General features: G+C 45.8%; 1 protein-coding gene across 1 annotated transcript in view; it reads right to left on the reverse strand.

The window, feature by feature from the left end:
- Positions 1-26,992, reverse strand: part of CENPU (centromere protein U) — a 66,554-nt gene that overhangs the window by 22,752 nt on the left and 16,810 nt on the right. The window contains exons 5-6 of the mRNA XM_044290116.1: positions 7,663-7,822; positions 3,215-3,338 (exon numbers count right to left, since the gene is read on the reverse strand). Of these exons, the coding sequence (XP_044146051.1) occupies positions 3,215-3,338; positions 7,663-7,822 (284 nt within the window). The remainder of the gene's footprint in view (positions 1-3,214; positions 3,339-7,662; positions 7,823-26,992) is intronic.

The following is a 26,992-nucleotide window of genomic DNA, read 5'->3' on the forward strand; positions in this document are numbered from 1 at the left end:
AATGATCAGTTTATAACACGACCAAATTGCGCATTGGTCACTGCTTGATAAAGAATATGGTACCATAAATTTCCACAAATATAAACAATCCAAATAGAAACCTTTTTAAAACGTACCTTTCAATAATGTGCAATTAAATCCCTAAATATATGTGATATACACCATTCGCTGCAAAATGGTAACCAGGAGCTTAGGGATAGGGGAGACTAGTACTGGGTCTTTGACAACTAGTCTCTCCCTACAATGTATATAAGGTGACAGTGGCACCATCCACATCAATTCCCACAGTTGTCCGTGGAAACCTACTAAGCCCTCCCTGTCCCTGCGCAGCAATGGAGACTGCCCAGCTTCGTCACACTGTGGTGGAAAGCCCTGTGGGAATTGATGTGGGTGGTGCCACTGTCACCTTATATCCATTGTAGGGAGAGACTAGTTGTCAGAGACCCAGTACTAGTCTCCCCTATCCCTAGCTCCTGGTTACCATTGGCGCAGCGAATGGTGTATATCACATATTTAGGGATTTAATTGCACATTATTAAAAGTTACGTTTTAAAAAGATTTCTATTTGGATTGTTTATATTTTCTAAAATGATCCCCAAAGGACCGACATAAAGCCATTCAATGGAATCAAAAGGCTTTGCTGCATCATGTGAGGCCAAGGCCCAATCTTACTATTCCCACCATCTAATCTGAGAGTCTACCTGCCCCCTACAATTATTATCCATAGTGGACTTACTCTGTATGAAGCCAAAGGGATCAGATGAATTATTCCATGGAGGACTAAACACAACCTATTGACTAGCATTTTTAATATTTTATAATCTACGTTAAATCAATGAAATGAGTCTAGAGGAGCCACATTCCTCAGCCTTCTTCCATGGTTTTAGCAAAACTGATGGTCACCCCCCACCAGTGGCGTACATATAGGGGTCGCAGCTGCGACCGGGCCCGGCACCCCAGGGGGCCCGGCCGCCTGCAGACCCCTGGCCCCTGCAGCTGCGCTTGCGCTAGACTGACTATTATCTCAATTGCCTTGCGGTCAGCGCCGGGCCTGGGCAGGAGGAGCACGGCGTCAATCCCGCGAGACCTGTGAACTCCTGTGGCACGTGAGAGAGGACGGACGTGAGAGAGGACGGACGAACAGTGAGGACCGCCGACCAGAAGAGTGAAGACAGTTCCCCTGCCCTAGACAGCGCCGCAGCAGCCGCCAGCCGGTAACTCGGTAAGTAAGGAAAAGCGGCCCGCAGCACAGTGCACTGACTCACTATGACACTGGACTTGTTGGAGTAGTAGTGAGGGCCCCCAGGCCCCCCCTGGCCCCTGGCAGATGACCGTGGGGGAGGGTTTGCACTGGCACTGGCACTCTGCCAGGAAAAGGACACTGACTCGAGTAGTGAGGGCCCTGGCCTGAGAATAATGACCAGTAGCAGTGTGGGGCTGAATTTATTGATGGGATTGGGGTCTTTGGGCCCTGGGCTGACCTGATCATCTGAGGGGTCTTTGCTTTTGGCTGATGATTGATCTGGTGGCTGATGGGGGGGGGGGGGTCTTTGGGCTGATCTGAGGTCTGATGGGCATGGGGGATGACTGGGGGGGGGGGCTGGGGGTCTTTGGGCTGATGATCTGGTGGCTGAGTGGAGGGTCTTTGGGCTGATCTGAGGTCTGATGGGCATGGGGGATGACTGGGGGGGTCTTTGGGCTGATCTGAGGTCTGATAGGGGTTGACTGGGGGTCTGATGTGGGTCTTTGGGCTGATCTGAGGTCTGATGGGGGCTGACTGGGGGTCTGATGGGGGTAGGAAACTAAGATGTCTGTCTGTCAAACTCTGCAGAGATGAGAGATGGCTGAAAGAAATCATCATGGTGGTCCGGGCTGAATGGAGAAGATGAAGAAAGAGAACATCTACATCAAAGGAGACGTCACTGGATGTAAGAGGTATGGCCGCAATATATAGGTAGGGCTGCGCGTAGGTGTGGCTTGAGGGTGGGCGACTGGGCGGGGGCACATGGATCAGTTTCGCACAGGGGCCCCATGGATTTTGTGTACGCCACTGCCCCCCACATTGACCAGTCAAAAACATCATTATACATCAATAGCAAACGGGCCAATATGTCCATATATTGCATATAAACTTTTAAGGGAAGGCCATTAGGCCCAGATTCTCTGGGAAGGTGAGCCACACCAGAACTATCTGGCAATGGTTTTCTTTGCTCCTCCCATAGCATACAGAGACACGGTCGGCCGAGGCAAATGTGTATAGGGATTGCGGGAAGGAGACTGGAGAGAAAGCTATTAGGCGAACGATCTTTCAGCCGCCAGCCACTGAATGTGTATGACCAGCTTTGATGGAGGGACATGAACAGGAATTTGACCGCACAATGATGTGGGACACATTGAAGACACACTTACATGGCTGCTTATGCTCTTCAATTTAAAAAAAACTGCTGCAAGACATGATGGAGATGGAGTATTTGTGCAAACCCCTACTCCAGATAACAGTTTGGCTTGGCTCACTGTTAGTAGAGAAGATATACACCTATTTACAGGGGTTATCCTGCCATTTATATTGATCAGTGGGGGTCTGACATCTGGCACCCCGTCGATCAGCTGTTTGAAGAGAGCCTGTCATCTCGAACGTTTCGGTAGTGCAATGTAATGACAAGTACTCGCTCCATTCACTTAAATGGAGCGAGTACTTGTAATTACACTCGCATGGAGCTCCCAGAACACTGCCTACTTTTGCCGTTAAATTCATGTCTTGAAGACACATCAATTGAAGCTGGTGGCAACCTAAGAAGGAGAATAGCATATTTCTCTTCCTAGGCGAGCCCAAGCCGCTTACATTCTAGGACAGAATCAAGTTAGCCACCATAGCCATAGTAGAAAAGTAAATACCGATCTGGCAAACACAGAACAACCGTGGCTAGCAGTAAGGGGAAGAGTTCACAACTCTACAAATATGTTGCCGAAAACTCAATGGTAGAAGGGGAGTAAAAGGTAAGAAAGAGTATACAAATGTATGAAAAGTAAGTAGAAACAGAGGGGAAATTGTGGAGAAGAGAAAGGAAGATCACTTTTACTCTACTCCCTGCCATGGTCCGGATTAATGAGACTGCTGTATAACTTAAGACATAGGAGCTGTAGCGCCACCTTGTGGAAATGAACATAGTATGAAGGCTTTGTCAATAGTGACCATATAACAGAAGACATCTACCTTTTTTCCTGGACTTCAGGTGGAACAGGAGACGCGTGCTTTGCTGGGATTTCGACACGATTCTCATTGGACTGCAGGAGCTCATCATCACAACTATAAACTGCAGTACTGTGCAAAGGAGGATCTACAAATAACAGTATGCGTCACCTTCCTGTGTAAGGACTACTTTACATGAAATACACATATTACATAGAAACATAGAATGTGTCGGCATATGAGAACCATAGTCTGCCCGATATACTGAATACTATGAATAGCCCCTGGCCCTATCTTATATGAAGGATGGCCTCATGCCTATCCAATGCATACATACGGATCCTTTTTTTTTCCTTTAACAATCTGTTCCATTTTTGTTCTGTATTTTGCTGTCAGTTAATCAAAACCGTTATTTCTTAAAAAACGATTTATTTTGAGGTTTTTGTAAGGGTACTTTAACACTAGCGTTTTTGTTTTCCGGTATTGAGTTCCGTCCTAGGGGCTCAATACCAGACAAAAAACTGATCCGTTTTATCCTAATGCATTCTGAATGGAGAGCAAATCCGTTCAGGATGCATCAGTTCAGTCCCTCTTACGTTTTTTGAGGGAGAAAATACTGCTGCATGCTGCAGTTTTCTCTCCGGCTAAAAATACTCATCACTTGCCGGAATGCCTTTACATTGAAGTGTATTAGTGCCGGATCCGGCATTAAGTGTTTCGGCAAAACGGATCCAGCAGGCGCAGACTTTTAAAAATGCAAAAATATTAATACCGGATCCGTTTTTCCAGATGACACCGGAGAGACAGATCCGGTATCTCAATACATTTATCAGACAGATCCGCATCCGGATCAGTCTGACAAATGCCATCAGTTTGCGTCCGGATTTCCGGATTGCGACGAAACTGCCTGCCGGAATCCTCTGCCGCAAGTGTGAAAGTACCCTAATGTTGCTGAAATACAGATGAGAAAAACAGCACAAATATGCAAATGTGAACTGTGTTAATACGGCACATGTTTTTTTCAATTCGCCGACTCAAATGGACGCAAATACACTATTTAAGGCGATGTTCACAGGACAGATTTTGAAAATGCACAAAAAAATAAAAAAAATCTGCTCTGATTTTCAGTGCGCTTTTTAGTACAGTTTTTTTCAGTTTCCTATTCATTTCAATGGGATAATCAGCACAGATTCTACTGCATTCACTGAAGGGATTGCTGTGAATAAAACTAACCTTTAATAAATATAACTTAAAACAAAGGAATAACCCCAAAAAAAAAAACTCCCCAGATAAACACCCTCAAAGAATATAAATCTGCATACACCACTCAGTGACCAATATTTGCGCGCGCATTGGTCCGCTGTAGCGCTATTAAACCCAGCCGCGCAGTCAACGTGGTGCAGATTGATTCATAAAAAATTGGTAGGTTCAGTGCACCCAAGGTAGGTACCCGGGGACAATAGAGACTCTCTGCGCTCCTGCAAACTGATCCGCCACCTAACTGAAGTTGATAAACATCTGCTCATATCAGACAGTCTGCCATCACAATGTGCATCCAAACTGGGTCCGACACGCACAGGCAGTAACTGCGATACGGGCACGAATCAACTTGGAAAAACTGACTGTGTACTGAAGCTCAAGTTGATAAACAACTTAATGGGGGCAGGGGACTGGATAAGGGTGACAGGCACTGGGTATGATTAAAGGGGCAGGGGACTGGATAAGGGTGACAGGCAGTGTTCCCTCTAAGCCTTGGCAGCTGCTGAGCGGAGTCGGCTCAGAGCTGGGCACAGCGCCATCAAAGGTGGGCGATAGGAAAACCTAAGATAATTGTCACTTCAAAGAGCATACAAACCTTAGCGCCATCCCATACAATACAGTATAACCCCTGCACCATCCCGTACAATATACAGTATAGTCCTCTCTGTGATCACTGGACATTGGTCTCCATATAAAAACCATACAGGGGAAAAAAAAAATCTTTGATCCAGAGAACTTACATAGAAAAACTATTAACCAAGAGGCTAAACAAAACCCAGTTTCTGACCCTTATGTTAAAACATAACTTTCATTTTATTGCTCTAATACCTAAACACCTAAAGGAAAAAAATAATTTAAAAAAGCTGCTGTTTCTCTAGATGACCTTATGTTGATAGTAGTGGTAATAGAGTCTCAAGGGTCTATAAAAGCATCTACACTATTTTTAAAAATCATTGAGACTCTATTAACACTACTATCAACATAAGGTCATCTAGAGAAACAGTAGGTTTTATTTTTTTCCTTTCTCTTTAGGTGTTAAAATAGAACTTTAATTAGATTGCTCTAACACCTAAACACCTAAAGGGGGAAAAAAAAAAAAAAAAAAAAAAAAAGACTGTGCTGGGCTGGCGGCGCTGCTGTTGCTGTGGGCTGTGGCAGGGCCGGGGTGAAAAGGGGAGAAAAATAAGTTATAAAAAAGTCTGATAAATACCAGTGTGAATGAAGGACTGTTAAAAGGGGTTAATAACTACTGAAGGCCCTTCACAGTAGTTATTAACCCCTTTAAGCAGTCCCCCAGTCACAGTATTTATTAACCCCTTCAGCAGTCCCCCATTCACAGTATTTATTAACCCCTTCAGCAGTCCCCCATTCACAGTATTTATTAACCCCTTCAGCAGTCCGCCCTTCACTGAAGAGGGGACTAGTGAAAGGGGTTAATAAATACTGTGAATGGGGGACTGCTGAAGTGGTTAATAAATACTGTGACTGGGGGACTGCTTAAAGGGGTTAATAACTACTGTGAAGGGCCTTCAGTAGTTATTAACCCCTTTTAACAGTCCTTCATTCACACTGGTATTTATCAGACTTTTTTATAACTTATTTTTCTCCCCTTTTCACCCCCGGCCCTGCCACAGCCCACAGCAACAGCAGCGCCGCCAGCCCAGCACAGTCTTTCAATTTCTTTCAGACCAGACACGGCCACTACCTCAGCGAACTCTGTGCCCACGCTCCTCAGAGTTCCCTTCCTTCTCCCACGAATCCTGCAGCGCCAATAAGTGCGCGAACAGCGGTGTGTGTGTGACGTCTGAAGTTAAAGAACACAGTGACGACTGATGTTATGTAGGCGGCGCCCCGCTGTGCTGAGCCGCACAAGACTACGAGGAGGACGTCGGCGCCGTCACGCACATAAGTCTGACGAGTGACGACAAGAGCTGGCATTTTGCCAGCAGCGTTAGCGAACTAGGCTGAGTGAGCGGGCATTATAAAATGGTGAGCGGGGCCACAATAATTGCTGCGCGGCCGCCCACCCGCGCAGCTTAGAGGGAACACTGGTGACAGGCACTGGGTATGATTAAGGGGGCAGGGGACTGGATAAGGGTGACACTGGGTATGTTTAAGGGGGGCAGGGGACTGACTTTGGTTGACACTGGGTATGATTAAGGGGGGCAGGGGACTGACTTTGGTTGACCCTGGGTATAATTAAGGGGGGCAGGAGACTGGCTCTGGGTGACACTGGGTATGATTGTACTTGTTTGCACTTGCACTAAAATTATCTGTAATTTAAAAAGTTTGTTACAAAGATTGTTTTCCTCTTTGTGTATGTTTAGGTGAACCGGGGGGATTAGCTCGCACACCTGAACACCTAAGGCCAGCCCTGTGAGCCATTATTAAACGCGTAGAGCGAGCAGAGAAACTTTAGCAGTCAGGGTGGGCCATGTGTACTTACAGTTAGGTCAATAGGTTGATTTGTGCCCGTATCGCAGCCATTGCCTGCACGTGTCTATGTAGTCAACACGCGCTTTGCTTTGGCAGGCTGCTAGATATGGACAGAGGTTTATCAACTTGAGCTTCAGTACACAGTTTTTCCAAGTTGATTCGTGCCCGTATCGTAGTTACTGCCTGTGCGTGTCGGACCCAGTTTGGACGCACATTGTGATGGCAGACTGTCTGATATGAGCAGATGTTTATCAACTTCAGTTAGGTGACTGATCACCTGTAGCAGTGTTGCGGGAGCGCAGAGAGTCTCTATTGATCCCAAGTACCCACCTTGGGTGCACTGAACCTACCAACTTTTTATGAATCAATCTGCACCACGGTGACTGCGCAGCTAAGTTTAATAGCGCTACAGTGCACACATCAATATTCGTCACTGAGTGGTGTATGCAGATTTATATTTTTTTAGGGTGTTTATTTGGGGAGGTTTTTTTCTCTTTTTTTTGTTATTCCTTTGTTTTACGTTATTTTTTAATAAAGGTTAGTTTTAATCACAGCTTCCCTTCAGTGAATGGTAGTGATAGTGGGAGGCAATTAAGTTTCTATTAAGTGAAATCAGATTCTACTCCAAGACAGAGCATGCAGCTTCTTTTGTCCACGCTGTTTTTTTCAGTCATGTGAATGGGCCCAAAATGTACTACAGTCTCAAACTGCCAAAAACGTCTAATGAACACATTTAATAATTAGTCCTATTCACTGTCTACAAGGTGGTTACTCACTGAAAGAGTCTTCCTCAAAATCTTCTGGCAAGGCATCGCCTGCGTCACTTAGGATTGAGTAGATGTTGGCATGGGCCACAATTTCTTTTAGTAAGGGAGACCTAACTTTCTTGTTCATCAGCTCTTTCACCTTGGAATGAATAAGATTTTCGGGATCTGCCTACAAGAGAAAGGAGAACAGTCAAAAAGGATACTGGCATGACTTTATTATACTTAAACTACTGGATAAGTTCTAGTTTCAGTTGCCGTCCAGCATTTTCTGTACTGAGCTGATGGGGAACTGAGCCAGATCACTGGACAGAAGCGGATATATATATATTTTTAAATCAGATCCTTTTTATTGACATCGCCAAATACCGTAATAATACAGTTACAACAGAATATAGCAATGAAAGGCTTTTCCATCAACACATACAATCTTGGTCTGTACTCAGAACCTTAGCATATATTATGATACAACTTTTAACCCCCCCTCCCCCCTTCCCATTGGCGTTAGTGATCCTTACCAAATATTGTTATTCAAACGCCTAAACAAGAGCCAGGGGTCCCACAATTTTTCAAATTTCATGGGACACCCCCTTTTCTGAAATACAATGCTGGTTTATGAAAATGCTGTATCAACTTTGCGTATAAATTCTCTAAGGGTTGGCGGCTCCGCCTGTATCCAGTGCAAGGCTATCAGCCTTCTAGCCACATACAATAACCGACCCACTGCTACTTTATACAGGTGTTCAGTTGCAATCTGACACATAGCCCAGAACGCACACCTTGGGATCGCACGGTATTTGCACCTTATACACATCGTGTATGACCTTCAGTACCTTGCTCCAGTACCTCCTCAGTTTCTCGCAGCTCCACAGCATGTGTGTTAAGTTTGAAGAGTCTACAGAGCACCGAGAACAAACAGCATTGGGTCTATACCCCAAGCGATGTAAAAAGACTGGTGTCTTATAGACTCTGTGGACAATAAACAGCTGCGAGAGCTTACCCCCTTCGCTCAATAACCATCGCTTGCAGAATATCTCACCATTGGTCATTTGAAATAGTCCCTACATCTTGTTCCCACTTGCGCATCCTGGACAATGGGTAAGACATCAAATAATTATCTAGCGAGCCCCTTGCAGCTGCGATCAGGTGCTCACAGGCGATAGTGGGATTTAAATATGGTCCTGTTCACAATAAGGTGGCCATGTACGCTGATGATACCTTGTTTCTGGGAGACACGTCGACATCCCTGGCCGAGACTATGTCACTGCTTGGTCGCTTTGGAGGGTTATCAGGCCTGACTATAAATTGGCACAAATCGGCTCTTATGTTCTTAGATGGACAGGTATCCTCGACAATAGCTACATTAAACAATATTCCCTGTGTTAAAACTATTAAATACTTAGTGATTAACATAATCACCCAAACTGACGGACTTTGTGGAGCTAAATCTGTCCCCAATGCTAACAAAGTTTAGGATTCGCTCCAAGACTTGGTGCAAACAGTTTTTATCAGTGATAGGTAGGGTTAATCTGATCAAGATGGTTATGATGCCCCATTTGTTGTATATACTACACAATGCCCCAACATGGATACCACTTGATCGATTTCGGAAAATCAATTCTATATTTAGGGACCTGATATGGAAAAAGGGCCAATCTAGAATTAAATTGGAGACCTTGCAGTATTCAAAAGAGGCAGGGGGTCTGGCGGTGCCTAATCCACGGTTGTATTACTTGGCGGCACAAAGTCAGCACTTTAGGGGATGGATAAATAGTGACATGACAGGGCAAATATTGAAGCATGCATTGGGGGGTAAGGAGCTATTGTGGATATTGGAAGGGGCAGGAATACCCTTTGTAGATACCCGGTCACATTTGGTGAATTTGATGAGGAAGGTTTGGGAAAAGGTTAAACAGTTGAGGGGTGCAGTTGGTACTACAGTACTTACACCTTTATGGAATAATCTCAATGTACCTGAATTATTAAATCTCAGAGGATTTACCAAACATTGGCGGGATAGGGGTGTGACCAAATTTGGGGATATAATGGAGAAGGAGGGATTAAAAACATTTGATAAATTACAGGAGGAGTACGGTATACCCAAGAATTGCTTTTACCAGTTTTTACAGATAAGGCACGCATTTACTGAGATGTGTAGGAATGACAATACCAGGATACATAAAGACGCAGCTTTAGGTTTAATAGTGGAGAAAGGGGATAAAAAAGGGATTATTTCATTGATATACCAAATGTTACTGAATAAATATCTAGAAGCGTTTCCTCTTTCTAGAATGAAGGGGTGGGAAAAAGATATAGGGGAAATATCTCAGGAGCAGTGGGAGGATAAATTAGAAGCCATACCGACAATATCTTTAAGTGAAGGTGGGAAGTTGTCTCAACTTTTCATTATTCACAGAGTCTATAAAACACCAGTCTTTTTACACCGCATTGGCATCAGAGCAGATGCAAAGTGTCCAAGATGTCAGGCAGAATCGGCGGATCTACTGCATATGCTGTGGCACTGTTCACGACTGGATGGCTTCTGGTCAGATGTGTTGGCAATGATTCAGGATATCTTCTCACTGCGGATACCTAGGGAACCAAAAGTGTGTGTCTTGGGGTATGTGGCAGATATCGGGAAAGAGGGGACCGACAGAATTGTAGCGAGTAAACTATTGTATGTGGCAAGAAAGTTGATTGCCCTACACTGGATTCAGTCAAGCCCTCCAGTTATTGGGGAATTTAGAAGGGAAGTAAACACGATGTTAGCATATGAGAAAATGGTGTTTAAGAAGAGAGGATGTCCGCAAAAATTTGAAAAATTGTGGGGGCGTTGGAGGTATAGAGCTGATTAAAAAAGGTGAAGTCCATTAAGTGCTGAAGTGAGAGTTGGGAGGGGTATGTTGCGGTTACACTGTCATTGTATGGTTGCCTGCTGTATCATAATCATCAGTGGTGTTAATTTATATGTCACAATATGGGACATGATATGCGTATATTTGTAACAATGCCACATTGTTGTATTTTAGTACAATAAAAAATGATCTGATAAAAAATAATAATTATCTAGCAGTAATCTATAAATCATGGATATCATCCCTCTCCTCACTCCTTTGGAGACAACATGGTGCAGGACCACATCCCTTTTCGACACTCTAATATTGTTTTTGAACCTAGTGTTATACGCGTGGCATATTTGGAGATATTTAAAAAATTGGCCTCTAGATATGTCATACACTTCCTGCAATTTAGTAAATGATGCAAAGGCTTCATCCTCTAGTAAATGGCCTATTCCTAGAATCCCTTTCCGTCTCCAATCCCCAAAACCTACTAAGGAGGAGACAAGTTCGGGCAACGCTGGGTTCCTCCATATAGGAGTATATTCCGTAGTTCCTTAAACCTTAACAGTTTTATCCTACTTAATATAAAACTGTTATACATCGTGTAACCTAAAGCTTCCATTGGTCCTCCCTGACGCACTTCTGCACCCTCCAGGAGCATCAAGAGGTCTCCGTTTTTCAGTTGATATTGAATTATCTGGCTGGTCACGTCTCTAGATTCAGAGTCCAACCATCCCTTGAAATGTTGACTCTGAGCAACCAGATAATAAATGCAGGGATTTGGCACCGCCAGTCTCCCCTCCGATTTAGAGTATTGCAGCGTTTCCAATTTAATTCTAGGTTGCACCATATGAGCTCCCGAAAAAGGTGTTAATCTTGTCAAATTTATCTTTTGAAAGCCAGACCGGGGAGTTTTGCAGAATATATAAAAATTAATATATATTAGTACCATCTTAAGAAGATTCGTCCTTCCCGCCACTGATATAGTTTGCACCATGCCTTAATTTTGTTCCGAAATTTAAGCAGCAGAGGTTCAAAATTGAGTCGCTCAAAATCCTTAACTTTGGGAGACATATATATTCCTAAGTATTTAAAAATTTCCACACAGGGGATGTTCCTGTCTGTTAACACGCGTGACTTTGACTGCCCATCAATGAGCATTAGCGCAGATTTATGCCAGTTTAGAGTCAAGCCAGACAGTCTGCCATATTGGTCAATGAGAGACATAACTGTAACCAGAGAGGATTCAGTGTCTCCCAGAAATAGTCATCCGCGTACATCGCCACTTTGTTATGTACCTCCCCATATCTAAAAGCCTGAATATTAGGGGATTAGCGCGCAGACATTCACTGAACTAACATAGTACAGGTACAGGATACAGTTCGGGCAAACAAAGTTGCTCCACTAGGTGTATCTGGAGCTATGATCGCCCTCCCCTATCCTTGATTTTAAGCTTTACGCGTTTCTATGCATTAAAAATGCATTTCATCAGGAGCAAACATGCACCATAGGTAGTACAGGCCACCACCTCTCAGTTGTATATCTAACCGAGGCTGTAGGCGTGCACCATCAATGATATAGCCCAAAAGCTCTGACGTGGGTGTGTTACCAGAGGCTAAGAACAGTAGGCAGCAGTAGGGTGATCTCACTAGCACCAAATTCCTCTAGTGTGAGGTATGATGTAATCATTTATGATCCACTGTCCTGCCTAGGCTGACAACCTCTTGGTTGAGGTGCAGCGCGCTGGTGTGCAGACTAGCCGGCGTTGTAATGGGCGCCTTTTGTAGTATATCAGTAGTGTCCCCTATCAGGGTCAACCAAAAAGTGTTCATACGCCAGTACTTCGTCCCCAGTCTGGCTTCCCCAGAAACATCTATTTCTACACTAAATATAGAGTGGTCCGACAGGGTCCTGGCTAGATACTCCGACTTCCGGACAAGTGGATGCATGAGAGCATTCGCTAGACCCATATCTATTCTCGACAGGGACCTATAGGTCGATGAGCAACACGAGTACTGTCTGTCTGCAGGGTGTGCCTCTCTCCACACATCAGTCAGCCCTACTTCCTTTATTAATCTACCAAAAGGGGTTTCATTGTTATTTCCATTCCTTACTAATACGTGGCATCTGTATAAAGTTTTGCTTAATACATTATTGAAATCTCCTACTATCAACACTGGAAGTTCTGGATCATCCGCCAAAAACTCTATCATCATCAATCTCAAAGGTACCGAAGAATAAAGAGGAGGTATGTAGATTGTTGCTAGCACCATTCTCACTCCCTGCAAATTACAGTGAACTCCTATAAATCTGCCTTCTGAATCTACACATTCTTTCAGACACTCAAATTTCACATTTTTATTAATCAAAATGCTAACCCCCCTGGAATATGAGAAGACGGAATGCACAGAGTACCCTACCCATGATTTGTGCATTAAATGTATTTTCTGCTTGGTCATGTATGTCTCCTGTAGGCAGCAGATTGCAGGTTGAAACCTTGACAGATATTGAAAGATACCCTGTCGTTTGGTTTCGACTATATAACTGCCTAAGCAGATGCCTTAATACCATTATCCAGTAAAGGAAGAGCAGTCTATAAACAGTATCCGCCCCCTCTCCTGCTGCAGAAACTCTCTTGTGAAAAAAAAAGACTATTACCCTTAGTATAGCGTTGTTCAATTACCTGTTGCAGATTACCAACACCAAGTAACCCCCTCCCCCCCCGACCTCTTGCCCACTCGCAAATAACACATATAAATTGTATAAGAAACAAAAAATCCTCTGTAATCTGGGGCCAATAGAAGAAACCTGGCCCATCAGTGTCTACAACAATGTGCAGTCCCGTACAACCTAGAACTAAGGACTGACATAATACCGGGGAGCTTCGGTATAATGCACTCTCAACCCTGTGTACGTCTCCAGCAACAGGCCCGAGACAACTGAACTTGATCAACAGCTATATTCTGGTTCCTTAGTCGACGTTCATTTTGGTCCAACCACTTCAGTGCAGCATCTGGGTCTTCAAAGAACACTGCAGAATTGTAAGCCACCACTCTCAGCTTGGCTGGGAACATCATAGAATACTGGACTTGCAAATGCTGGAGTCTCCTCTTTATAGCCACAAAGCGGGCCCTCCTTTTCTGTACCTCCGATGAATAATCGGGAAAGATAGAGATCTGTACCCCATTAATCTTCAGGTCAGGATGGGTCCTAGAGGCTCTAAGGACAGTGTCTCTGTCCCTATAGTGTAAGATCTTAGCAAGTATCGGACAAGGTGGACGACCGGGCGGCAGCGGTCGGATTGGAACACTGTGTGCTCGTTCAACCGGCATATAATGCAGAGAGGCCTTTGTCCTGGAATTTCCTAGCAATCCACTTTTCTATAAAGTCAGTGGGGTTCGGACCCTCTATTTTCTCTGGCACCCCCACTAGCCGAATATTTTTTCAACGTGAGCGATTTTCGAGATCATCCGTTTTGGCGTACAGCGCTGCTATATCTTTTGCTGTTGCTTTACCGGCATCGTGAAGCGTTTTGGCACCATCTTCCAAATCAGACACCCTCCGTTCCACCTCTGTAGTTCGTTTCGTCACTTTGTGCAAGTCATGGCGAATTATAGATATGTCCTCTTTTAGGCTCCTAATATGAATATTCATGGACTTAAGCGTGGCATTGCAGCTTGCAATCGCTGCTATTATATCTTTTAATGTTGGATCTGCTACTTCAGTCTCTTGACTGCACTCAACAGGGCTTTTGCTTTGATGGCCAGGCACAGAATTATGTGGGGACGGGGACAGAGGTTGCTGTTCCTCCTCAGAGTAGCCCTCCGGCACTATAACCTCCTCCTCTGTGGCCAAATTGTTCCCCTCTGTATCTCCCCATGCGCTCCGTAGGGATTTCTGGGGCTTGTGGGCGAATTTTTCAAGCTGTGCCGCTACTCCCTAGCTTACCGCGGCCAGCGTGTCAGCAGTGTCTCCCTCACCAGCACCATCTTAGATCCGCTCGTCTCGCTCCGGTCTAAGCAGGGTTTTTCTTCTCTTCCCCGGCATGGTGGTTCCCGAGGTAGGTGTATATTCGTCTCAGAGGCTTTAGGTAGGCCTGTTCTGTTTGTGCCGCTTAATAAATACAGCTGGAAGACTGTTTATGACAGGATCATGGCCGGAGCACTGGAGACCCGCGTCTTACTCCATGCACCGTCAGGCCCCGCCCCCCCAGAAGCAGATATATTTAATAGGGCTGTCCAAATAATTTTTTTAATTTCGGAAAACTGCAGGCAGACTGGTAAAATAATAAAACATAGAAACAAAGAATGTTTCGGCAGATAACCATTTGGCTCATCTAGTCTGCCCAATATACTGAATACTATGAATAGCCCCTGGCCCCATCTTATATGAAGGATGGCCTTATGCCTATCCCATGCATGCTTAAACTCCTCCACTGTATTTGCAGCTACCACTTCTGCAGGAAGGCTATTCCATGCATCCACTACTCTCTCAGTAAAGTAATACTTCCTGATATTACTTTTAAACCTTTGCCCCTCTAATTTAAAACTATGTCCTCTTGTAGCAGTTTTTCTTCTTTTAAATATTCTCTCCTCTTACCTTGTTGATTCCCTTTATGTATTTAAAAGTTTCTATCATATCCCCTCTGTCTCGTCTTTCTTCCAAGCTATACATGTTAAGGTCCTTTAATCTTTCCTGGTAAGTTTTATCCTGCAATCCATGTCCCAGTTTAGGCTAGTTTCACACTAGCGTTCGGCTGTCCACTCGTGAGCTCCGTTTGAAGGGGCTCACGAGCGGACCCGAACGCTTCCGTCCAGCCCTGATGCAGTCTGAATGGATGCGGATCCACTCAGACTGCATCAGTCTGGCGGCGTTCAGCCTCCGCTCCGCTCAGCAGGCGGACACCTGAACGCTGCTTGCAGCGTTCGGGTGTCCGCCAGGCAGTGCGGAGGCGTGCGGATCCGTCCAGACTTACGCAAGACTTATGTAAGTCAATGGGGACGGATCCGTTTGAAGATGCCACAATATGGCTCAATCTTCAAACGGATCCGTCCCCCATTGACTTTCAATGTAAAAGTCTGGACGGATCCGCTCAGGCTAATTTCACACTTTTGCCAATATAATGCAGACGGATCCGTTCTGAACGGAGCCACCGTCTGCATTAATATGAGCGGATCCGTTCAGAACGGATCCAATCAAACGCTAGTGTGAAAGTAGCCTTAGTAGCTCTTCTCTGAACTCTCTCCAAAGTATCAATATCCTTCTGGAGATATGGTGTCCAGTACTGTGCACAATACTCCAAAAAGATCTCACTAGTGCTCTGTAGAGCGGCATGAGCACCTCCCTCTTTCTACTGGTAATGCCTCTCCCTATACACCCAAGCATTCTGCTAGCATTTCCTGCTGCTCTATGACATTGTCTGCCTACCTTTAAGTCTTCTGAAATAATGACCCCTAAATCCCTTTCCTCAGATACTGAGGTTAGGACTGTATCACTGATTTTATATTCTGCTCTTGGATTTTTACGTCCCAGGTGCATTATCTTGCACTTAACATTAAATTTTAGTTGCCAGATTTTTGACAATTGCTCTAGTTTTCCTAAATCCTTTTCCATTTGGTGTATCCCTCAAGGGACATCAACCCTGTTACAAATATTTGTGTCATCAGCAAAAAGACACCTTACCATCGAGGCCTTCTGCAATTTCGCTGATAAAGATATTAAACAATATGGGTCCCAGAACAGATCCCTGAGGTACCCCACTGGTAACAAGAACTTGGTCTGAATATACTCCATTGACTACAACCCTCTGTTGTCTGTCCCTCAGCCACTGCCTAATCCATTCAACAATATGGGAGTCCAAGCCCAAAGACTGCAATTTATTGATAAGCCTATGTGGGACAGTATCAAAAGCCTTACTAACGTCCAGATAAGCGATGTCTACTGCACCTCCGCCATCTATTATTTTAGTCACCGAATCAAAAAAAATAATCAATCAATAAGATTAGTTTGACACGATCTCCCTGAAGTAAACCCATGGTGTTTTTCATCTTTCAATCCATGGGATTTTAGATGTTCCACAAGCCTCTCCTTAAGTATGGTTTCCATTAATTTCCCCACTATTGATGTCAGGCTTACTGGCCTATAGTTTCCCCGATTCCTCCCTACTACCTTTCTTGTGAATGGGCACAACATTTGCCAATTTCCAATCTTCTGGGACAACTTCTGTTACCAGTGATTGGTTAAATAAATCTGTTAATGGTTTTGCTAGTTCGCCACTGAGCTCTTTTAATAGCTTTGGGTGTATCCCATCAGGCCCCTGTGACTTATTTGTATTAATTTTAGACAGCTGACTTAGAACCTCTTCCTCTGTAAAGACACATGCATCAAAATATTCATTAGTCTTCCTTCCTAACTGAGGTCCTTTTCCTTCATTTTCCTTTGTAAAAACTGAACAGAAGTATTCATTAAGGCAGTCAGCTAGTTCGTTATCTTCTTCCATATACCTTCCTTCTTTTGTTTTTAATTTGTTAATTCCTTGTTTTAATTTTCCTTTTTTCAGTTACCTTCCCATCCTCTCTGATAAAGCGCTACTGCTTAGTTTTGGCTGGAGCATTCATGTCCTGTCCACCGCGGAAGCCAATAACTGGCCTCAGCCGTCACGTGCCATACACTGCTGAGCCCAGTGATTGGCTGCAGCAGTGTAAGGGATGTCATGGCTCCAGACCGGGAAACTCTTTAGTGAGCCAAAACTAAAAGTGGATCGAGCAGGAAGAAGAGGCTTATGTCCTTCCATTTTATTTCTCTTTCCCTTCCAATCCACTTCTGGCTTTGTGTTGTTTTTACTTTTTGCTTTCCAGGAGCCTTAACTTTTTTACTTTTCCACTCACATAGCTGTATGAGGGCTTGATTTTGGTGCGACAAGTTGGAAAGTTGGAATTTATAATGACACCATTTAATATTAGATACCAAGTAGTGGGAATCTGAAAAAAAAAAAAAAAAAATCAAAATGGGGTAGAATTGAAAAAAATAAAAACGCAATTCGGCCACAGTTTTATGGCATTCCATATGCAGTAAAACTGTTCTCTGGGTCAGTATGATTACTTTGCCCAATTGCCAAAAAATGATTTTTCTAATATACTTTATTAAATCAATAATACTGTTTCACAGATCGCTGCTCCTGCCTGTGCTCCTCTTAAAGGGGTTATCCCAATATCATAAACAGCCCCCCATGTGCTGGGCCCCTCACAGGGTATATACTTAGCCCGCGGCACTCCTGGGCCCCGCACGGCCGCTGCTGCTTCTCCCTGTACACGGATGAAAACAGTCAGTCAAGGGCAGACGGGGGATGCGGTTTAGTTTAATGTTTAAGTCCCCCAGGGCGACTTTAGCATGATGTAGCCTGATCGCTTCTCCCATAGACTGCAATAATTTAAAATTGCAGCCTATGAGAGATTTATTATGTTCCTATCGTGCCCTGCTGCAGGCCTTTGAAACTTCAGGCCAGATGCTGCTATAGCAACCAAACTACTTCCTCGATCTCTGGCTGGAAAGCCATTCAGACCCTGAGAGTGCTCTCAGATGTCATGGTTGCAATTGGCAGTGAAGTAAGTGATCGATGTAATCGTCAATCATAGCCTTTCAGCAGGGTAACTGCTGTGTAAAACAAAAACCTAGCAAATATGGCATCCTCTCAGCTTCTGAGTAGGCGCCATATTTAAAGACCCAACATCCACTGACCATACAGGACGGATGTAGGAAAGAGGTTAAACACTGCCAGAAAAAGAGATTTTTTGTGAAACTCACCTGTAAAATCTTTTTCTCGTATTTTCCATTGGAGGACACAGACCATGGGTATAGCTTAGGCTACCACTAGGAGGAGACACTATGCAAATAAGAAAAAAACTGCTCCTCCTCCACTGACTATACCCCCATGCTCCAACAGGAGGACCTCAGTGCGTGCAAAAGAAGTAGGAAACCAAAACCAAATAGCAATAAAGAAAACAGAACCGAGGAACACCGCCATCAGGCCGTTAACCATAAGGTCCCAATAGATAGAACCAACCCCTCCTGTAACAGACAAGAATGGGTGGGTGCTGTGTCCCCCAATGGAAAACACGAGAAAAAGATTTTACAGGTGTTTCATAAAAATAAAAATAAATCTTCTTTTGTCGCCCATTCCTTTGGGGGACACAGACCATGGGACGTCCTAGAGCAGTCCATGGGGTGGGAGACCAAAACCTCCAGAGGGAAACGTCCAACGGTTAAACAGGAACCACAGCCTGCAATACCTCGCGCCCTAGGGCAGCATCAGCCGACGCCGAGAGAGTGCCGCTGGCAGAACTTGGTAAAGGTATGTAAGGACGACCAGGTGGCCGCCTTACAAAGTTGTGATGTAGAGGCTCGATTGCGCTTAGCCCAGGAAGCCCCCACCACCCTGGTGGAGTGCGCGGTAACCCCCGCTGGGGAACCCTACCCCGGGACCGATGGGCCATGGCAATAGTCGACCGAATCCACCGAGCCACAGGGACCTTTGAGGCCGCCAGACCCTTACGAGGCCCCCCGGGAATCACAAAAAGGGAGTCCGAGCGGGAAATGGGGCAGTCACGGACAGGTAGGTGTGTCTCTTTGGGGTGCCCTAGAGATACGCAAAAGTTGAGTCAGATTTTACTGGCAGCTTCCAGAATACTCATTGCAGTTTACTGGAAAAAGACGGAGATTCCCCCATTAAAACAGTGGATCACTAGATGTGATCAATTGTACCGCCTTGAGCAGATAGCTCACTGGGAAGCCCGAACACCACACAGATTTGAGGCGATATGGAAACCTTGGAAAGACTATAGAGGTTTTTCGATCTGACTTGTACAGCTTTAGGAATCTCGTGAACATCAAAGGTATCATGGCAATAACTATATGGAACTAGTCCTACCTTTTGGCAACATTAGGGACGTTTCTCCCCCCCCCCCCCCCCCCCCCCCCAACATCCCTTTCCTTCCCTCAGACCTTCCTACGTTTTTATCTTCCTCTTTTTATTTATTATGTGATCTGCATTTTCTCAAACGACTGCACTACTTCAGATGCATTCTTGTATTCGCGCCCATGTAGGGCAAGCAAAGATTGTACGTCCTACTGCTGTAAAACCAATAAAACCAATTTTAACAGGTGAGAAGACTCAGGGAAATGTCCCTCAGGGGCTCAAAAGGAGCCACCTGGAGAGAAGTCAGAACCAGGTTTATATCCCAGGGGGGCAGGGGAGGGACATACGGAGGGACCGAATGCGCCACCCCCTGTAGGAAGGTCCTCACCTGACCGAGCCGAGCTAGAGACTGCTGAAAGAAAATGGCCAGAGCAGAGACCTGACACTTCAGAGAGCTCAGGGACATTCCCATCTCAAGACCCGACTGGAGAAAGACGAGGACCACCGGAACGGAGAAGCAAAGGGGAAAAACACCTAACTTCTCGCAACAGGCAAGAAAGGCCTTCCAGGTACGATAGTATATCCGGGAGGAAGCTGGTTTCCTGGCTCTTATCATGGCCCTCACGACAGAGTCTGAGAAGCCCCTCTTCTTCAAGATGGAGGTCTCAACAGCCACGCCGTTAAACGAAGCGGCTGTAAATTCTGGTGGAAGAGCGGTCCTTGAGACAGCATGTCTTCCCTGAGAGGAAGAGGCCACGGAACGTCTGCCAGCATCCGAGTGACTTCCGAGAACCAGGCGCGGCAAGGCCAATCGGGGGCGATGAGTATGGTCGGGATCCCTTCCCTTTGGGAGTAGAGGCAGTGGTGGGAAGGCATAGAGGAGCGCAAAGTCTTGCCATGGAGACACCAGAGTGTCCACCCCGTACGCCTCCGGATGCCGAGCTCGGGCCAGGAACGTGGGAACCTTGTTGTTGGACGCCATCAGATCCACGTCCGGGCTGCCCCAACGGCGACAGACATCCTGGAATACGTCCGGATGCAGAGAGCACTCTCCCGGATCCACCCTGTTGCGGCTGAGAAAGTCTGCCGCCCAGTTTTCAACCCCTGGGATGTACACTGCAGACAATATTGGAACATGAGAATCCTTTTCACCTCTTACATCACTGCTGCGGGTTCCGCCCTGATGGTTGATGTAGGCCACAGCTGTGGCATTGTCCAACTGGACCCTTACCGGGAGACCCGCTAGGAGGGGGGTCCAATGAGACAGAGGAAAATTGCTCCTAGCTCCAATATGTTGATCGGAAGGCGGGCTTCCACCTCTGACCACATACCCTGAATCGTCCGAGCCCGGAGAACGCCACCCCAACCCAGGAGACTGGCATCAGTGGTGACGACTGTCCAGGAGATTGGGAGGATCTCCCTGAAGCCAGATTCTGAGGGGACAGCCACCACGGGAGTTCCATGCGAACCCGAGGAGGTAGGCGGATCTGAGAGTCCAGACCCCTCGATGTCCTGTCCCAGGACAGGATCGCTTGCTGCAGAGCCCGAGTGGCTGCATGGCACAGCGAATAGCCACTGCCTCAAGAAGGTATCCCTCCTCCCTCTCAGCCAGCAGGCCCTCTCCGAGCCACAGGTAAGCCCTGAAGAACCATGTCACAGTGTGAGCACGGAGGGAGGGAGAGCTGCAGGAGAGCCGTTGTACTTATCTGAGTCCTGCAGTCTTCACCCTCTGTTCCGGACCAGCATGGGGACACCTCTTCAGTCATCTGGCACAAGGAGTGGCAATGCACTGGATAGAGGGCAGGACTAGGTGACCCCGGATCTGGTAGGCCACTGGAGCTGCAGGTTGAGCCCGGTTCCACTTATCTTCTGGGGGGAATGGGAGGTAGCCGGGGACAGTCATTCAACCCCGGCGCTCGCTCCGCTGAGAGACCAGGGACGCACCATGCGACCCTGCGTCCTCTGTTTAGAAAAAAACAAACAGGAGAGGAAAAAACTACAGGGACAACCCTGCAGGAGCAGGAGTGTCACCTCCTTATCAGACACTAAGCTAAAACTGAGGTCCTCCTGTTGGAACATGGGGGTATAGCCAGTGGAGGAGGAGCTATTTTTTTCTTATTTGCATAGTGTCTCCTCCTGGTGGTAACCTAAGTTATACCCATGGTCTGTGTCCCCCAATGGAATGGGCGAGAAAGGCTATGTTTGACAATGCCCTTCGTTTAAAAGGGGGAGAAGATTTTTTTCTTTGATAAGAGATATTGCAAAGTTTTTTTATATTTATTTTCTGCAGCACTTTACAGATATTTGCATCACGCTGTCGCAATATATTCCACTGTACTATTAAAGGGGTTGTCCGGGTTCAGAGCTGAACCCGGACATACCCTTAATTTTCACCCAGGCAGCCCCTCGGAGGCTAGCTTCGGAGCATCTCATGCTCCGATGAGCTCACTTGCCCTGCGCTAAATCTTTTGTTTTTAATAAACACACTGCCGGATGGAAACTTCCGCCCGGCAGTGTGTTCGGTGACGTCACCGGCTCTGATGGGCGGGCTTTAGCGCTGCCCTAACTATTTAATGGCATGGGCAGCGGTAAATCCCGCCCATCAGTGCTGGTGACGCCACCGGGCTTCCTGGCAGCCCCATGGAGAGCCCCGTTACGTCACCAGATCTCCCAAAAATGCCTTTGCCCTGCGAACAGGGGGCTGCCGGGGTGAAAATGGAGGTATGTCTGAGTTCAGCTCTGACAACCTCTTTAATTTATGCAAAGTCTGTAGAAATGACATTAGCCACAGCTGAACAATTGTTGTTAAAGGAGGGGGATTACGGCGTGGCTTGGTGGCGCTTCAGCTCCTGTGCTCCGCTCCACTAGGAGACTGTATTAACACATACAGAGACCATAGATCTTACACAAAATGGTCATAAAGAAAAAGAAGTCAGCTCCGGCCACTCTTCGGCAGCCAGACTCCACTCCCTCCTCTCAGAACATTGAGAAGTTGTTCTCTGCGGGTGACCAGTGCTCCCTGCATGCGGCTCCAAAATGGCCGACACAGGCACCGGAGTTTTCAGAAGGAGAATAGCTGATGCCGCAGTCCGGAATGGACACCTCGGAGGAATCAGCAGGAGCAGCTGAGACGGAGCCTGTGAATGAGGTACAGGGGAGGGAGTTGCAGGCAGGGACATACTCACCACCTCCATGCCGTCCCATGGTTGACTGGCGGGAAGATGCCATCTCCGGAGACCGGGGTGAGTGGGAGCGGGATTTGCCCCCACTGGGTCACCCTGATGTGCCACTTGTGCCTTCCGAATCGCCTTTGGGCGCACCACCCGCTTTAGTAAGAGACTTTGCAGCGGCGGCATCACGTAACTTACCTGCACAATTGGAGGCCCTATATTCTTCTGATATAAAAGAGCTCCGCAATCAAATTTCATCTATGCCTACTAAATCTGACATGGAGTTGTATTTTACTAGGCTGGAAAGGGTCTATAGAGCAGAGATAAATTCTATCAAACGCGAACTGCTTTCCATAGGAGAGTTTCACGGAGATAGAGCAATCAGTGACTACTGTTAATGCTAAGCAGGACTCTCAGGAGGCCATTTTAGAATCTAATTCCTATCAGCTACAATACCTAGCAGATGCGGTGGATGATGCAGAGAATAGGGGTAGGCGAAACATTAGAATAAGGGGCCTTCCTGAGGCAGTATTGCCTAAAGATCGACACAGTATGCTCCAATGCATTTTTAATGGTATCCTGGGGTCTCCTCCTGACACCCCAATGGAACTGGACAGAGCCCACCGCGCACTGGGTCCTTTACCGGCAGACTCAGAGAATTAGAGATGTCATTTGCAGGGTACATCATTATAAACAAAAGGCAGACATCATGCAGAAGGCTAGAGAGGCAGGCCAAGTGCTATATAAGGATAATCCGATCCAAATTCTATCTGACCTCTCACGCCGCACTCTGCTGAAGAGGAAAGCCCGACTTCCGTTATTATCTATACTACAACAGCATAACATCCCTTACACTTGGGGTTTTCCATTTCGCCTTCAGGTCCGAATCAATGGACGCACGATCTATCTCACTCATCCTCGGGATGTCCCGTCCTTCGCTGCTGCGGTTGGGGTCTCACCGGTAAAGATTACTGACTGGCCCTCCTTACCGGACAATGCCAGGTTGGACTTGCCACCTAGACCGCAAAGGGAGCCCAAAACTCCTCGCCGCAATCCTCACCGCAACATTAGGAGCCAAGGTCCAGGAGGCTTTCAAGATGAGGCGGACATTGCTTGATTATACAGAGCTTGACGCTCTTTGAAGTTCCTACAGGGTAGTTTCTTGATTGTGCTCTGTGGATTTGATGTGGGATCCAGCGCATTGCCTTCCAACTCACCAGTAATGTGTCTTATATGGTGTTACCACTCCAATTCTTATGTTCGTAGATCCCGCGCTGGCCCATCTTTCACGGAGTCGCGTTGGCACATTCTGGGGTTGGTGGGTCGCCGCGGAATCGGTTCTGTACTGCCCTACAAGCTGAAATGACGGTGGGCGCGCTGTTTTCCAACCCATCTTTGCTGTGCTGCACAAGGTGTCTGCCTAGTTAATGACTGTATTTTCAGGCAATAACGGTTTAGTTTTTTCCTTTTTTTATGCTTACTGATCCCACACTTGCCCACCTTCTTTGAATTTTAGCTCAGACATTTTTAAGTGTTGGTGGGTCACCGTGGAATCAGTTTTGCTTTGCCCTACAGGTTTACAGTAAAGGCAGACACTTCGCCACTTACTTCCTAGTAAAGACGCCATATAGAGTGGTGTTCATACAATGTCCGTTACCTAGGTAGTAATTGTTTAACATTCATGTCCACTGATCCCACAGGTACCCACGTCATCTGATTTACGAAGGAAACACGCTGGGGTAGCGATGGGTTGCCGTGGAATTAGTAATGTTTCGTTCAGCAGGTGTGAAATAGAGAGGAACACTATGCTCCTTGACTCTTAGAAGCGGTATCGTATATGGTACTAGCCTAATTGATGTTCCACTACCCCAGTGGCAACTGTTAGCTACTGTTCACATGGATCCCGCGATTATCCACTTCCTGCGATTAGATGCCGGGCTTGCTGTCATAGGGGTGGATCATTGTGGAATCACTGATGTGTCTTGAAGGTCTGTAATGAGAGATGGCGCACTACTCTCCAGTTTATGACTGTTATGCTTTATACGTTATCCGGTTACATCATGCCTATTCATATGGGCAATAGTCGTTATAGCTTCTATGCTCATAGATTTTGCGCGGGCCCACCTGCTATGGCCTGCAGTATGTTCCTTTAGTATCTGACTTTCTTTTTCTTCACATTCTTCCTTCTATTTGGTCTCTGTGTGAATCATCCAAAAACCAGTCTCTTACAGGGAATCGCACAACATTGGTTGTGTGTGATAACACTCCCTCCCCTCTCCATTTGGGACGCCATCCTGTAATTGGGTTTGGTGTTCCTCCTATTTGTTGCCGTGTATAAGGCAACATTTAATTCTTCTCACTCTTCTTTCTTCTCTCTCTCTTCTTTTACTTTAATCTTTCCCTTACTGTTTCCCCTCCCTTGACTCATTCCATACCCTTGTCTATATCCCTTGGAAAATGAGCGCCTTCAAGGTAGCCTCTTTGAATGTTCGGGGGTTCAGCACCCCACAGAAAAGGTCTCATATTATATCAAATGCATAAACAAAAGGTTAGTATTTTACTATTGCAGAAAACCCATTATGGAGCGGGACAAGTACCGGCGCTTAAGAATAGATATTTCCCTCACTGGCATCATAGCCCCAGTACTAATTCTCGATCTAGGGGGGTTTCTGTGGCCCTACATAAGTCATTTCAGGGTACGGTTGTAGATGTCTGCATGGATGGAGAGGGGCGTTCCATTCTTCTTAAATTGAGGATTAATTCCTTGATGTTCACGATAGCAAACTGGTACCTCCCTAATGTTAAGCAGCTTTCTTCTTGCAGGTGCTTTCTGAGTAAGCTGGAGGAATTCATGGAGGGTCGGGTGATTGTCGGTGGAGATTTCAATTTTACGCTGAACCCAGTTTTAGACTCATTGGCGAGACAGAACACTGCCCCTTGTCGACAACTACAATCATTACTCACATGTCTTCACTCCCTCCAACTCATTGATGTTTGGAGGACACTACATCCTCACGGTAGGGATTATACCATCTTTTCGCCTCCTCATCAGTCGTATAGCCGTATTGACCTTTTTCTTATAAGCCACCAGATGTTGGTTTGGAATCCTGAGGCCTCCATTGGTGACATTTTACTTTCTGATCATGCACCCATATTCTTTTCTGTGTAATTGCCTGATGCCTTGGCAAAACTGTGGAATTGGAGATTAAATAATCTTTTGAAAGATGTGGTGTGTATGACGGACGTACGTGATGTCAATGAATTCCTCCAAATTCCCTCCACTGATCCCACTCCACTTCAGTGGGGAGCAATGAAATGCATCCTTAGAGGCACGTTCATAAAACATGGCTCTAGATTGAAGAGGGAAAAAGCGGCGACACTTGTAAAGTTATTGGCCCAAGCTCATGATCTTGAAAGATCGCACAAACTGACACTTTCAAACAGCACACATGTTGAATTGCTCAAGGTAAGGGACTCCATTAAAATGGTGATAGACCAGAAATATAGGAAATATCGTGAGAAGACTCTTATGAGTTCTCAAATAAATGTGGAAGGCCTTTAGCTCGTTTGCTGCATCCCAGGGGCCCTCAAACCTTTATACCTTATATTAGGAAAGAAAATGGTACTAACGCACATAACCCCACGGACATATTAGAGGTCTTCAGGGATTATTACTCTAAGCTGTATAATCTTAAAGGCCAATTTTCTGATATGCCACTAACTGCACTAGAGAAGCGGATTGAAAAATACGTCACTGAAACAGCCTTGCCCACGATATCTGGGGCAGATAAAGAAAGTTTAGATGCAGAGATGTTAGAAATGTTATCAAGAACTCTCCAAGCGGGAAATGCCCAGGCCCTGACGGCTTCACAACAGCTTTTTTTTTAAACAACTTAGTGACCTACTGGCCCCTTTTCTTGCAAGGGTTTTTAACAGCATCGGTCCAGAGACTTTATTTACTAGACAATCGTTAGAGGCGCATATAAGTGTTCTACCTAAACCAGGGAAAGACCATTCTCTGTCATCTAATTTTCGGCCGATTTCATTGATCAATATAGATATCAAATTGTACTCTAAAATACTTGCAGATAGACTGGCCCCTATAATCCCAAACATTGTTCATACTGACCAGGTTGGGTTTGTTCGTGGAAGAGAAGCAAGGGATAACACTATTAAAACAGTAATACTTACGGATATAGCCAGAAATAGTGCCTCGCCTTTATGTCTGCTCTCAATAGACGCTGAGAAGGCCTTCGATAGGGTCCATTGGTCTTTCCTTGACTTAACGCTACGACAAATTGGGGTGGGCCCCAAATTTTTAAATTGTATGCGTGCCCTGCATTCAGATCCCACTGCAAAGTTAAGGGTTAATGGGTTATTGTCCTCACCCATACCGATTCGGAATGGGACTAGGCAGG

The sequence above is a fragment of the Bufo gargarizans genome, chromosome 1 (genome assembly GCF_014858855.1).
Source record: "Bufo gargarizans isolate SCDJY-AF-19 chromosome 1, ASM1485885v1, whole genome shotgun sequence".
Classification (NCBI taxonomy): Eukaryota; Metazoa; Chordata; class Amphibia; order Anura; family Bufonidae; genus Bufo; species Bufo gargarizans.